Source organism: Myxocyprinus asiaticus, chromosome 30, assembly GCF_019703515.2.
Source record: "Myxocyprinus asiaticus isolate MX2 ecotype Aquarium Trade chromosome 30, UBuf_Myxa_2, whole genome shotgun sequence".
Lineage (NCBI taxonomy): Eukaryota > Metazoa > Chordata > Actinopteri > Cypriniformes > Catostomidae > Myxocyprinus > Myxocyprinus asiaticus.
Window position 1 is genome coordinate 9,985,335 of NC_059373.1, and position 12,629 is coordinate 9,997,963.

At 37.5% G+C, this 12,629-nt stretch overlaps 1 protein-coding gene across 2 annotated transcripts in view; it reads right to left on the minus strand.

The window, feature by feature from the left end:
- Nucleotides 1-12,629, minus strand: part of LOC127421448 (chloride channel protein 1-like) — a 32,094-nt gene that overhangs the window by 5,927 nt on the left and 13,538 nt on the right. For both annotated transcript variants that reach the window (XR_007893994.1, XM_051664503.1), the window contains exons 2-17: nucleotides 11,760-12,018; nucleotides 11,526-11,657; nucleotides 10,780-10,908; nucleotides 9,203-9,336; nucleotides 8,819-8,896; nucleotides 8,544-8,622; nucleotides 7,933-8,058; nucleotides 7,701-7,785; nucleotides 5,927-6,028; nucleotides 4,759-4,843; nucleotides 3,938-4,093; nucleotides 3,499-3,568; nucleotides 3,006-3,116; nucleotides 2,218-2,431; nucleotides 1,024-1,157; nucleotides 529-716 (exon numbers count right to left, since the gene is read on the minus strand). Coding sequence is in view for 1 of the 2 variants with exons in the window: in XM_051664503.1 (XP_051520463.1) it covers nucleotides 529-716; nucleotides 1,024-1,157; nucleotides 2,218-2,431; nucleotides 3,006-3,116; nucleotides 3,499-3,568; nucleotides 3,938-4,093; nucleotides 4,759-4,843; nucleotides 5,927-6,028; nucleotides 7,701-7,785; nucleotides 7,933-8,058; nucleotides 8,544-8,622; nucleotides 8,819-8,896; nucleotides 9,203-9,336; nucleotides 10,780-10,908; nucleotides 11,526-11,657; nucleotides 11,760-12,018 (2,082 nt within the window). In the remaining variant the exon portion in view is untranslated. The remainder of the gene's footprint in view (nucleotides 1-528; nucleotides 717-1,023; nucleotides 1,158-2,217; nucleotides 2,432-3,005; nucleotides 3,117-3,498; nucleotides 3,569-3,937; nucleotides 4,094-4,758; nucleotides 4,844-5,926; nucleotides 6,029-7,700; nucleotides 7,786-7,932; nucleotides 8,059-8,543; nucleotides 8,623-8,818; nucleotides 8,897-9,202; nucleotides 9,337-10,779; nucleotides 10,909-11,525; nucleotides 11,658-11,759; nucleotides 12,019-12,629) is intronic.

The following is a 12,629-nucleotide window of genomic DNA, read 5'->3' on the forward strand; positions in this document are numbered from 1 at the left end:
TTGTATTATGTTAAAATACTCACTGTTTCAGAAGTTTATCCACAAGACATAAACAATATGTGTGTTAACATGACTTTAGTGTGATAAAATCACTTACTAACCTTTTCTGTGTAACGTTACAGCTATATAGATAAACATTTTACATCTTCGTTTCCATGACGATGTAATGTCAACAAAACCTAGAATCTTTTGATGATTTAAACAACTTTACAGCTAATTAAATACATGAGTTTTAACAGAAGAATTAATGAAAGTGTTTTTATAAAATTATAAATTTCTGCTTTTAAACCCTCCAAAAACAGGCCCCCACTTCCATTGTAAGTGCCTCACTGTAACCCAGATTTGTGTTTTTTTTTTAAAGAAAAGGAGGGACGAGTAGAAATTATTTTTTGTGCTAATCAACATTATGCCACAAATGCTGTCGATGGAGCTTAACTTGGGTTGACCCCAGAACACTCCTTTAATTGTTAGAAATAAAGAGCATTTTTTGAAGACACTAGATCCCCTCTGCATCCCTTTGACAGATACCTTCTCTTCATCATTCTCCTCTTCTTCCTCATCAACAAAGGCAAAGGATTCCCAGCTGGCTTTGGCGCAAGGCACCTGACCTTGTGGGCTCTGTCCTTGCATTAGGATCCGCCTCTCTGCTGACAGCCACCAATCACAGAGGGCGAGAAGCTCAGACCTCTCAATGCTGCCCAATAAAATCATAGATTCTGTTGAAGGTGAAGTGAGTTCAGAAGCCAGATACAAATGAGCATTAAAATCCTTTACACCAAAGCCTTGCTGCATAATGTCTACATAGGCAGCTACCTTCAAAAACTACAAGCAAGTTTAAAAGTAACTGATTTGAAACACTCTATAGGCAGCAACTCCATTGATGGTCACTTACTGTTTGTATATGTAAATACAGATCTCACCTAGGTATACTCCATGCACTGCATAAATTCTGTTCTCTGAGAGGTGCAACTAGCCTAAAACAATTGTCTAGACAACATGTACAAGAAGCCTGTGTGATATTACCTTTTGAGTCCACCAGCGGGATGGTTTTTAGCGAGGTTGAATCCAGTAAATGCAAAACTTCTCTGTACTTAGACTGGGAACATAAAAACTTCACTTTTCTCACCATGATGTCCTCCACAAATATATTATACTGGCTGCAAGAAAACAGATGCTCAACAGTAAGACACACTATATATTGTAGACACTATTAAAAGAGGTTAATAACTCTGGACCACAAAGGGTAGATTAAGGTGAAGGCCGTGTCCTTGATAAAGAGGTAATGAATAGCCCAAATCTAATGTGTGTGGAGTGTCTCACTGGTAGCTGGAAGGGTGCCAAGGCTTCATGTTGCCGCCACTAGTTGACAAGTGTATTTACTAATAGCTCCTGCTGCTAATGAATCACAAGGACTTTTTAGGTGATGTCAGCATGTGAGCGTGAGGGAACCTGCCTGCACTGTGAACCAAGCTGTTTTGTGACATAATGCACCATACAATAGTGGTGTTTTTCAGCAGAAAACACATTGATCTATCTACGTTTATGCCTCTTATCCACAGTGGAACGGTGTTTTCCTCCACCGAAAAAAGAACTTTACAAAATCTCTTAACATTACCACATACTTTGAAAAACAGTGTCGTTGGGAAACTGAAAACAGGGTTTTCAAATGAAAACCGATTAGTGTGGATGTGGCCTAAAATAAAATAAAAATGATCACAAATAAATTGTAATGTTAATTACATGGTATATTATAAAATTTTAAACCTTTACAACCTGCCTTCAATAAACACCCAGAGAAACTGAACAGCGTTAAACTATAAAAATTATAACAGTTAACACAACTTTGGCAGTCCTAAAATATATAAAAAAAAAAATCAAATATCTAAATTTACAAAAAAATAAAAATAATAATAACTAACATTCATTAAGTGAAAACTTGTGAAAATTAAAAGGACAAATAAAAATAAAAAAACTAAATAAAAAATAAATACATTGAATTGTATTTATTTATTAAATATACATTGTTTATTTTAACATATTTAATATACATTTAAAAATAAAACTAATTTAAAGTTTAAATAAAAATTTATTTTAAATAAATAACTTAATAAAAAAATAAAAATAAAATGGAAACTAAATTAAGAATTAAATCTATAATAAACCCAGCTGGGCCCACAGTGAAATCTCACATTTGTGGTGTTTGTTGTGCCTGCACACCTTATGTGACCGAAGCCCAGCTCAGGGAGATACGGCAGCTTCTTGACTTGGATGATGGAATCGTACAGTGAGGGTTGCAGACCCTGCGCGACCATATTGGCCAGGATGACGGCAACCATCATGGGCAGGATGTGAGAGATCTGACCGGTCAGTTCGAAACAGATCACTGCAGTGGAAACGGTGTGAGTGACCGCTCCAGTCAGTGCTGCTGCGCCTACAGAGTAAGAGCAAGAGAAAACGATTGACCAACAGAGTAACAGGACAGAAAGATGGAGTGGTCTACATGGCAAAGAATCATTTGTCTTGATTTCCAGTAAAAATTTCTAAACTCCAAACTAAAATTTCTAAAGTCCAAACAAGATACATTTACTTGAGAAGAAAAATGGCATAAGATATTAAGTCTATAGCTGTCAGAGAACTAATAAAATCTTAAGCTTAACACAAACAAACAAAAGAACAATTTACAAATGGGGTAAGAAAAATAAACTTGCTTTCGCTTGAATTAAGTTTACATTTCTTACTCCATTGGCAATTAGATTTTCCTTCTTGTTTAAAGTAATAACCTCACAAAATTGTATTTATTTGCGGTGTAAGACAAGGTAGACATGACCAGTGTGACAGATTGAGGAGTGACATAATGAAAGGAGAGTGTATGGACAGGAGTCATGCAGCGGAGGACTGGAGACAAGGAGAAGAAGGGAGACAAACATGATGTCGCATCATCAGTCAAGCATGAGAAAACATTAGATAATAGTAGTGGATTGGAAGAGGAGGAAAGGATGACTGACCAATGACAGCGTACCCTCCAGGGATGATGCGATACAGTATTCCATCAAACAGGATACCATGAGGAAAGAGAGTAGCCATGATCTCACCCACTAAACGACCAAATGCTGCACCTACAAGTGGAATACCAATGCTAATCCATTGTGACATGTTATTTTAAACAGCATCTTGCTAAATGATCAGTTACAAGACCTCAAATATACTGTACACTTTCCTTTTTACATTCTTATATATTTTAATTATATTTTAATAACTTGATTTGTCATGGACATGCTATGCATCAATCTATGCATCAAATACAGTATGCTACACACCTATGTATTAAATTACAGGTGCCTATATTAAATGTGTTGTCCTAAATTCTCCAAATAAGCCTTATGTATTTGCTTTTTTATGTTAAATTGTTCCTTAACTGAATTAGAATGCATCCATAAATAGAAGTAATTAAGACAGTAATATAATCAGTAATGTAAATGAAAAATGCTGGAGACATACCCAGTACAAAGACAGGCATGAAGGCTCCAGACGGGATGGGCATTGTGGTAGAAATTGCAGACATCCAGAACTGTGAGGTGAATAATAATGTGTTGACAGTTGCCATATAATAATAAAAAAAAAAATAAAAAAAAAAACCTTTGTCAGCAAAACATGTAAAAGCCTGACTTGAGAGCAAAATGATTGCATCAGCACCTGTAGAAAAAAGCTTTAAATGACAGATGATTTTTATCGCTGAACTGTCATGAATAAAAGCTGGTTTCATTGCAGCCACTAAGACAATGATAACATGTTAACTGAGGCCAAACGAGTCAGTGCATGCTACTTTGCTGTTTTTTGTCACTCTTTTTGCCAACAGGACACGTTGTGCTCTTTTTCAATTCCAATGAAATAAGAAAAAAATATGAATACATTTTATTTTTAAAACACAGGGCCCAACCTTCATGATGAAGAAGAGGATAAGAATGACAAAGACGCTGACATCAGGGTGAAACCAGACAGCTGAGCGACCAAGACCAGGTGGGTGGGGGGATCCCCATAATTTAGTCCAGGTAAAGTTATCAAATAGAGAGTTGATGCACTCTCTGGGCATCAGCTGCAGAATAATCCATTTAAAAATAACAATATATAAATAATCTAAATAATCTAACTAGAATATGACATTACTTGGAAATAGTTTGAATAAAAGACAGAACAAACTGTGGCACATAAACAGAAAATTGTCCTTAGGGTCCGTTCACACAAACACGTTCTTGTGCAAAAAAAAAAAAAAAAAAAAAAAAAGCACGAAAAGAATGCAGGTGTCTCGAAAAACGTTTTAACAGCTGAAGTTCTTTTTAACTACAGACAAAAAAATGTGTCTAAAAATATGGCTCTCCTGTACAAGTATTGCTCCAAATGGGGGCAGAATCTCCAAAAGAGTGCGTGGTTACCCAAAAGGGGGTTGTGCCAACTTCAAAATGGGTTAGGGAAAGGGTTAGGTTAGGGAATCTCTATATCTTTGCGGGTGGTTTGGAGCTCCCGCCCCTTTTTGGAGCTCTGCCTGCAGCTATCCTTCTCATCCTGCACGAGATGCTGAAAAAAAAAGACACGGCGCAACAGGCAAAGATGCGGTCTAGAGGAAAACACATGAAAAACAGTATGGATGGACGCAAAGACACATGTTCAGTATGAACGGACGTTTTGACAGACAAATTAATTTTTAGCTTTCAAAATGAAGAAAACTGATGGTCATGTCTGTTGATAAGAGATGTTTCTGACCTCTCCAGCCATGAATTGTCCGAAGCCTGGTGGGAATGTCAGCGTTGTAACCACTAGAGTCACAACAGCTGGGAAAATCAGTCGGCTGTGAAGAGAAAATGTAGCACTTAGACATTTTGTTGATATGTTTGTGTCTGTATTACTAATTAACTTCTACTAAAGGTTAAGTGTGTCATTTTTGAGATTTTTCTCAAAAATTCTTTGCTCTTAATGAGCAAAGACAACTGTAAATGATCCATTGGTAATGCTATCAAAACATTGCTGTGTTAGTTTGAGTATCCTGACCAACCGACAGCAACAATGCAACCTAGACAACCAAGAATGAACGTTACTATGACTACCTTTTTGCAAAATGACTTTTAAGTGCAATGTTCTATGTTTCGTTAATCATGACTTCAGTGGCTGATTATGACTATATAAACACTTATTTTTTTTACACTATTACTCATACACTGGTGTGTTATATTGAAACACTTTTACTGTAATGCATCATTTGAAAAATGACACATTTTAACGCTTGTATTACAGACTCAACTACATTTACACACTAATTCCAATGTGATTAGTTTCCACGGTAACTCACCTCATAGAGTGTTGGACTTTGGACCGTTGTTCGAGACCAGTCAAGCATGGAAGCTGACACGTGAGACGAAATTGTCATAGAAGTGACGAGATAATGTGGTAGCTTCAGAAAATTTGCTTTTCCTTTCTATAATTTTTTTTGGACACTATCGGTTAGGTTTCGGCATTGGTTAAAGGTAAGTATGTCTGTTTTGTTAACCTCTCATTTTAAATTAAAATTGGTTAGGTTTAGGATAAAGTTTTTGGTTTGGGAGGTACGTTTTATTCATTAAAACTTCTGTCTTATATTCACCTTAAAAACTTCATCTGATTACGACACAATTCACACGTTTTTGGTGCCCCCCGGTGGAAAACTGCAGCCAAAGTGTAATAAGGCATGAAATTTCATTTTGCAAAAATGTTGCCACAGTCACATAATATTCATGAGCAACAATGGCAGAGGGGAGTGTTTGGAAAACCTGTCTGAAAACACTTCACATTACACACTTCACCTTTTAACTACTAACTAAGAGCTACTTACTATGATCTGCTAAAGTTAAAGCTCATATTGTCTGCTCTCATTTGCTTTTTTGTTGTTTTCTCTTACTGTTTCGTTAGGAAGCGTGTGAGAATATTAGGTTTTCTCATGAACAGGATGACTTGGCGGTTGAGGTAAACAAAGAAAGCTCCCAGAAACCCACAAGAAATCCTGCAAACAAACATAAAAACTTCCAATCATTCCAGCAATAAAATACAAAAAGCACATTATAGTGCATTATATTGTAGTACACTCCAAATTTGTATTGTCTTTCTTTGAATTATATATAAACAAAAATAGAATAAGGAACTTTTTTTTTTTTTTTATAGAATACAATCAAAATGTGTTAGTGAAATGGCATTCCAGCAAATCAAATATAATACCAACATCTGCTCACTTTGGTCAGTTGACAAAAATGCAAAAGTTAAAGTGCAACCACATACACTACATGGCAAAAATATGTGGACAGCCGAACTTTACACCCATATGTGCTTGTTGAACTTTACATTTTTGCTTTTTCAGCATCTCATGTCAAAAGCACAGCACCTTTAATACGTTGTGTTTTAAAAAAGCATCACAAGACATTTTGTTCCGTATTCTATTTAATGGTTTTTGTAATGAATGTAACGCATTCTGTGTGGACTGCCCTTAAAGGGATAGTTCACCCAAAAATGAAATTCTCTCATCATTTACTCACCCTCATGCCATCCCAGATGTGTATGGCTTTCTTTCTTCAGCTGAACACAAACAAAGATTTTTAGAAGAATATCTCAGCTCCGTAGGTCCATACAATGCAAGTGATGGTTATCAGCACTTTAAAGCTCCAAAAAGCACAGAGAGTAACCGTAAAAGTAATCCTTACGACTCCAGTTATTAAATCAATGTCTTCTATAGTGATACAATCACTTTGGATGAGAATCAGATCAATATTTAAGTCCTTTTCACTATACTGTTTACTTCCAGTGGCTCACCGGTATGCATGAGGGCAGGGCTGCTGATAAGGGGGGACAACTGGACCTTTTGTCCCGGGCCCGGGCTTGAGGGGGGGTTGGGGCTCGGTCGGAGTTGAGGGAGGTTCAATATTGTAGAGCGCATCTATACGCGTTCTGCGGGAGACGCAGATATAAACACAGAGACAGCACGCTAAAGCAAAAGCAACCCCCCCACCCCCACCCCCACCCATCATCGGACAACAAAACTAAATGTCCCCACCCACTGTCGGACAATTAACTGAGGGGGGCCCAATTAATGCATTTTGTTCCAGGCCCAAGAATTTCTAACTGCAGCCTGCAAGAGGGGAATCAGTTTGTGCATTTATGTCACTAAATATTGATCTGTTTCTCACCCAAAGTAATCGTATCACTTTAGAAGACATTAATGTAACCTCCTGATTTATATGGATTATTTTTACTATGACTGTCTGTGCTTTTTGGACCTTCTGAGTTCTCGTCACCATTCACTTTGTACTGTATGGACCTACAGAGCTGAGATATTCTTCTAAAAAAATTTGTTTAGCAGAAGAAAGAAAGTCATACACATCTGGGATAGTATGAGGGTGAGTAAAAGATTTTAATTTTTAATTTTAATGAATTTCATTTGTGGGTGAACTATCCCTGTAAGAAGGCCTACTTGGTTTTATGCAGCTGCTGTAATGGATGCAGCTGAAACAGACAAACACTTTAATTAGATGGAGGTGTCCACATACTTGTAATCATGTAGTGTATATGCTGTGTGTGTCAGGTCCGTGAGTGTGTCAAGGGTTATAGAATGGCACACACATACACACACAGCTTCAGGACTGTGCCCTCACCACGAACAGCACGCTCTCGCCCCACGCTCTCACCCAATAATGGCGAATGCCGGGAGCTCCTGCAGGTCGAAGGGAAAATCCATACGGAAGTTGGTACGAAAGAGAGCAGTGATGGTGACTGAGAGGTCAAAGTCAAGAGAGGAAAAAGACAGATGCAGATTAGGAAGAATTTAGAAAGACTAGGCAGAAGATCATCTGACCACATCAATGCAACCAATGTTTGAAGTTTGCTTTTTGAAGAATACGGTTTAGCACATTATCTCACCTGCATCTTTATTGAACACCGACAGCACTCTAAATATGAAAGCACTGAATGTGGCAGCAAAGTAGCCCCTCCAGTAGTTTCTCACGGCAAAATAGGTTGATGTGACTTCAATGCTGAACAATACACCTTCAAACAGCATATAGAACAAATGCAGGGTTTCCTGTCATCTAAAGTAGTATAGCTGTACTAATCTGACACTTTGTATGGCGTTTTCTCTTGAAGAATGATAAAACAAAAATGTTACGCCATTTTTAAAATTAAATAAATATTTAAGATAAAGTGTATATCTTAGGTCCTGTAACCAGTCAACATTTAATATGTTTTTCAATATTTTTTTAATCAACTTTCTACCTTCACTAGTTTAAATACAATTTTTCCATGTACTGTAGTCTCCAAATTAATATGAGCTCATAAAATTGCATGTATAAGAATAATAATAGAATTAGGAAAATGCTGTTTAAATTAGATGAACTAATGCATGTCACACCGCAGGACAACTTCCAAGTTCCAAGTATTTAATGTCAACTCCCTTTTTGCAGATTATCTAAATGTATGAGGAAAAGAACTAGGAAACAATTACTGAAACATCATTTTTGGTTAATGCAGTTTACCTCCAAGAGGGGTTCCAAAGCAGCATCCAACCCCCACTGCACAGCCCACTGTGAGGATGTCTGTATAACAATATGGGCTCTACTGACACAGAGGCAGACAAAAAGATGAAAGTGGACTATAAATGGCCTAGATGATGTACAAGTACTGTCCTTACATATGGTGTGTAAAAAAAAAAGAAAAGAAAAAGAAAGTCTGTCCCTGGATGATAAATGAGTATTATGTGTTTTATTAATAGAAATACCAAAAATGCATTACAGAATGTCCATGCACTTACCTGATACACTCCAGAGAAGAAAGACATAAATTTGCTGAGCACAGCTGCACAGATACTGGCTATATGAACAAAGGGACCCTGAAGCATAAAAAAATATCAAGAAAACAGAATTTAGGGGCCAAGGTCTGAGATGGCCCAAGCTGACCCAGTTGGTGCTCATGCTCACCCAATCAAAGAGCAGAATTTTAGATAATTTGAAATACAGTATTTCTGAGCAGCCATTCTTAAATTTGCCTGTTATTGCGCTTATTCTTAGGAGATTTCATTTATATGTATTAAATATATATCATTAAGAATAAGAATCATCATCTCAGACTGTTTTTGGTCAGACTGGGTAGAGTTAAGTTTTATGAACACAGACACTGCAAAATCAATTTGTCTCACCTCTTTGCCAACTGGCATTCCACTGCCCAGGCCAGCAGTGAGTCCCACCACTTTGGCAATAAATGCCTTGAGTGTCAAATACTCCTTCAGGACAACTCCTCTGAGGATGGTTTTCAGTTCTGGAATACCAGAGCCTGTGGGGCAATTAGAGACAGAAGAAGAAATAAAAAAATGTGCAAAGGAATGAGAAAGCTTGCAGGTAAGGATCATTTGTTTTAAATAAAACATGAGTGTGTAATCAGAGTGTTAAATGTGAGGCTGGACATGGAATTTTGGACATAAAAAAAAAAAAAAAAAAAAAAAGAAAAGAAAAAGCAGAAACTGATTATGTGGAATGTGTTTGGAGATGTTGTCTAGGTCAGTGGTTCTCAACCAGAGGGTAGGACCCACTCGGGGGCCTCAGCACACTTCCAAGGGGGCCTCAAGTTGACTTAAAATAGATTTAAAATAAGAAATATTAAAATAACTCAATTAAAATGTTAAAAAATACTTTAAGATGTATGCCTACAAATTATAAACAGACACTTTCTGAAACTTCTAGAATAAAAATGATCCATGTTTAAATATTTTAATCAGACATGTCTAGTTTCGGGTGAGGGGGCCTTCAGATATGTTTTTGGACAGTAGGGCCTTGAAGTCAAAAAGGTTGAGAACCACTGGTCTGGGTGAATACAGAAGATGAACCACCAGGTGGCGTTGTTGAGAAGTAAATCTAACAGTGATCAGGTGGAGTACAGAAGAAACAGAAAAGGGTTAAATAGGTTACACTAGCATAGGCTACTGCTTATTGTATACTGTGCAGTAAACAAAAAATAGTGCCAACATTCTTTTAAAATTGTTTTTTAAACAATAAGCATTATGAAACATCAAATGGCTTAAACAGTGGAAAGTGTTGTCACATGACCTCAATTTATTGCATGTTTAATTTAACGAGTGGCATCCAATTATCATCTATTTTGTATTTTTAATGCAATTTTGTTTTAAAACGTCTTAACTCTTAGCAGTCCAATCAAACAACAGTATTGGAAACAATGTTAAAAATCATGGATCATATTACTTTTGGTTCATTTTTCAAACTGGAAATAGAAGGTCAGAAGGTCGAGCGCATTACATTGTGGGATATAGTGTTCCTTGCTGTGTGCTCTGTTGTATACTGCAAATTTTGGCAAATACATCTGGATATTCCGTGCATACATCCCGTACACTGTGGAAATAGTAAGCATAGTACTGTAGTATGCTATTCCGTACATAGCCATAGCTGGCATATTTGAGGGGCAAAGCATAGATCTAACACCTCATCTATACTGCAAATAAGTGATGTGAAAGGACGCGACAAAACTAGAACTATCAAAAATTACCAGACAACTATGTTGATTTGAACAGGAGGGTTCTACTTTTGTCACACTGTGTTGCATGTGGTGTAAAAACAGAGGGTATGCAGAGATGGCATACAAAAGAGGTTATAGGTTATTTAAGGGTACAGCTAGCTCAACAGCAGAGGATATACAAAAGCTAAAGTGAATAGAAAAGTAGAGGAGGTTAAGGGAACTGTTGAGGAAAGAGATGAGAGTACACACCAATGGCCTGAGGAGCGACCAGGTGGCAGAAGAGGGAGGCAAACAAGATGAGCACCATGGGATAGGAGACCCAGACCAGGTATTGCAGTGGGATGTTTCCACTCAACTCCTCATAAAACCACTTATAGGCTGAGACACAGGGACAGGGACAGCAGTGATGGAGGCAGAGAGAGAGGAAACAGGCTCAGGACAGAAGAGAAAAGCAAGATAAGTGTAACAAAGGAATGGAAGATGTTGTAAGATAGGTGGACAAAACATGGGGAAAAAATATGTGATATAAAAGGGATGGGTTGGGAAATAGAAAAAAAAATTTTATCTGACTTTGAAGGTAATGTGCACGTGTCAGTTTTATTTTGTTTATTAATTAGTAAAATACATTATTTTATCCCCAGCTTAATTTGCAGAAACAACTATAGGTAAGCCATTCGTGGGTTGACTTTCAAAAGAGTGTAAACAATACTATCAAAACATTGCTGTTTGTTTGAGCATCCGACGAGCCTAACATTAGCTCAACCAATGGCGTGAATGTGGGGCGGGGCTATCTGTTTTCCCAACCAATGACAGACAGGGGGGAGTTTTTGGGAAACCTTTGTTTTTGCAATTCAGTTTGGTACAAAAATTACACACTTTGCATTGAAATAAATTAAACACAACATCTAAGACAAACTTTCATCAACAGAGGAACAAAGAGAAGGACACCAGACATGGAAGATAATGGGTAAATGTGGAATTCTGAGTTGCAGTACCTTGTAGACTCTTGGCACTTGCATAGTCCATGGTCCAGCTTACTAATGCCATGGTAATACCCAACAGCACCAAAAAGATCCAGTCTTCACCCAATTTAGAGACAAGGAACTTCTGTACTCGAGCCACACAGTCTGGGAAAACATTACAATGACCTCCATATTAGATTTCCAAACCTCTCATACTCACCTTTGAAGGCTAAACACAATCTTCTATTGTAAGAATTTCACCCTGACCTCGGCACTTGGAGTAGGAGCGTCGTTTTTTGAATGATGATGTGTGGCTCTGCTCTTGCTCCTGCTTGTCTTCAGCACTGCCTATGTCCAGATCCAGATGGTGGCGACTGTGATGGCGGCTTCGGCTTTGACTCCGCGCATGGTGACTGTGATGGTGGTGCCTGTGGTGGTGATGTTTTTTCCGCTGTCTCTCTGTTAGCAGGCGGGTGGCCTCTCTCCGCTGAGACCCACCAGGGTGTTCCCTGTACTCTCCATATAGCTGATCACAGAAGAATATTTTTATTTGTATAGTGCTTTTCACAACACATCGTTTCAAAGCAGCTTTACAGAAAATGATGCTGTAACAGAAAATGTTGCTGTAATTTCTGTAATGGCTCATGTCCTAATTAAGCAGTTTAAATGAAAGACTTGATTGAAAATCATGCTTTAAAAATTATTTGTCCTTAGGCCCCCAGAGAGCAAGCCAAAAACAACAGCAGCAAGGAACCCAAAACTCCACAAGATGTTAGTAAAAAAAAAACATTGGGGAAAACCAGGTTCATCCGGGGGAGCCAGTTCCCCTCTGGCTATACAGAATAAATATAGTGTTAAAATTTGTTATTTATGTGTAATTAAAGTCATGTAGCCTATTATTTGAATAAATTGAGTAATGTTGGTGGGCAATGTTTAAAACTAAATAACAGGTTTTACTAGAGTAAAGTTACTACTTACGCAGAAGTGAAGTTCATAAGCAAGTTTCAAAATCAATAAATGTTGAGGTACACTGTATCGTATTGTCCCAATGAGCCAGGACAACATGAATAAATGCTATTTTTAGTATATGTTAGGATACTATATTTTACATTTTATTGTACCTATTCAGGAGCTCTC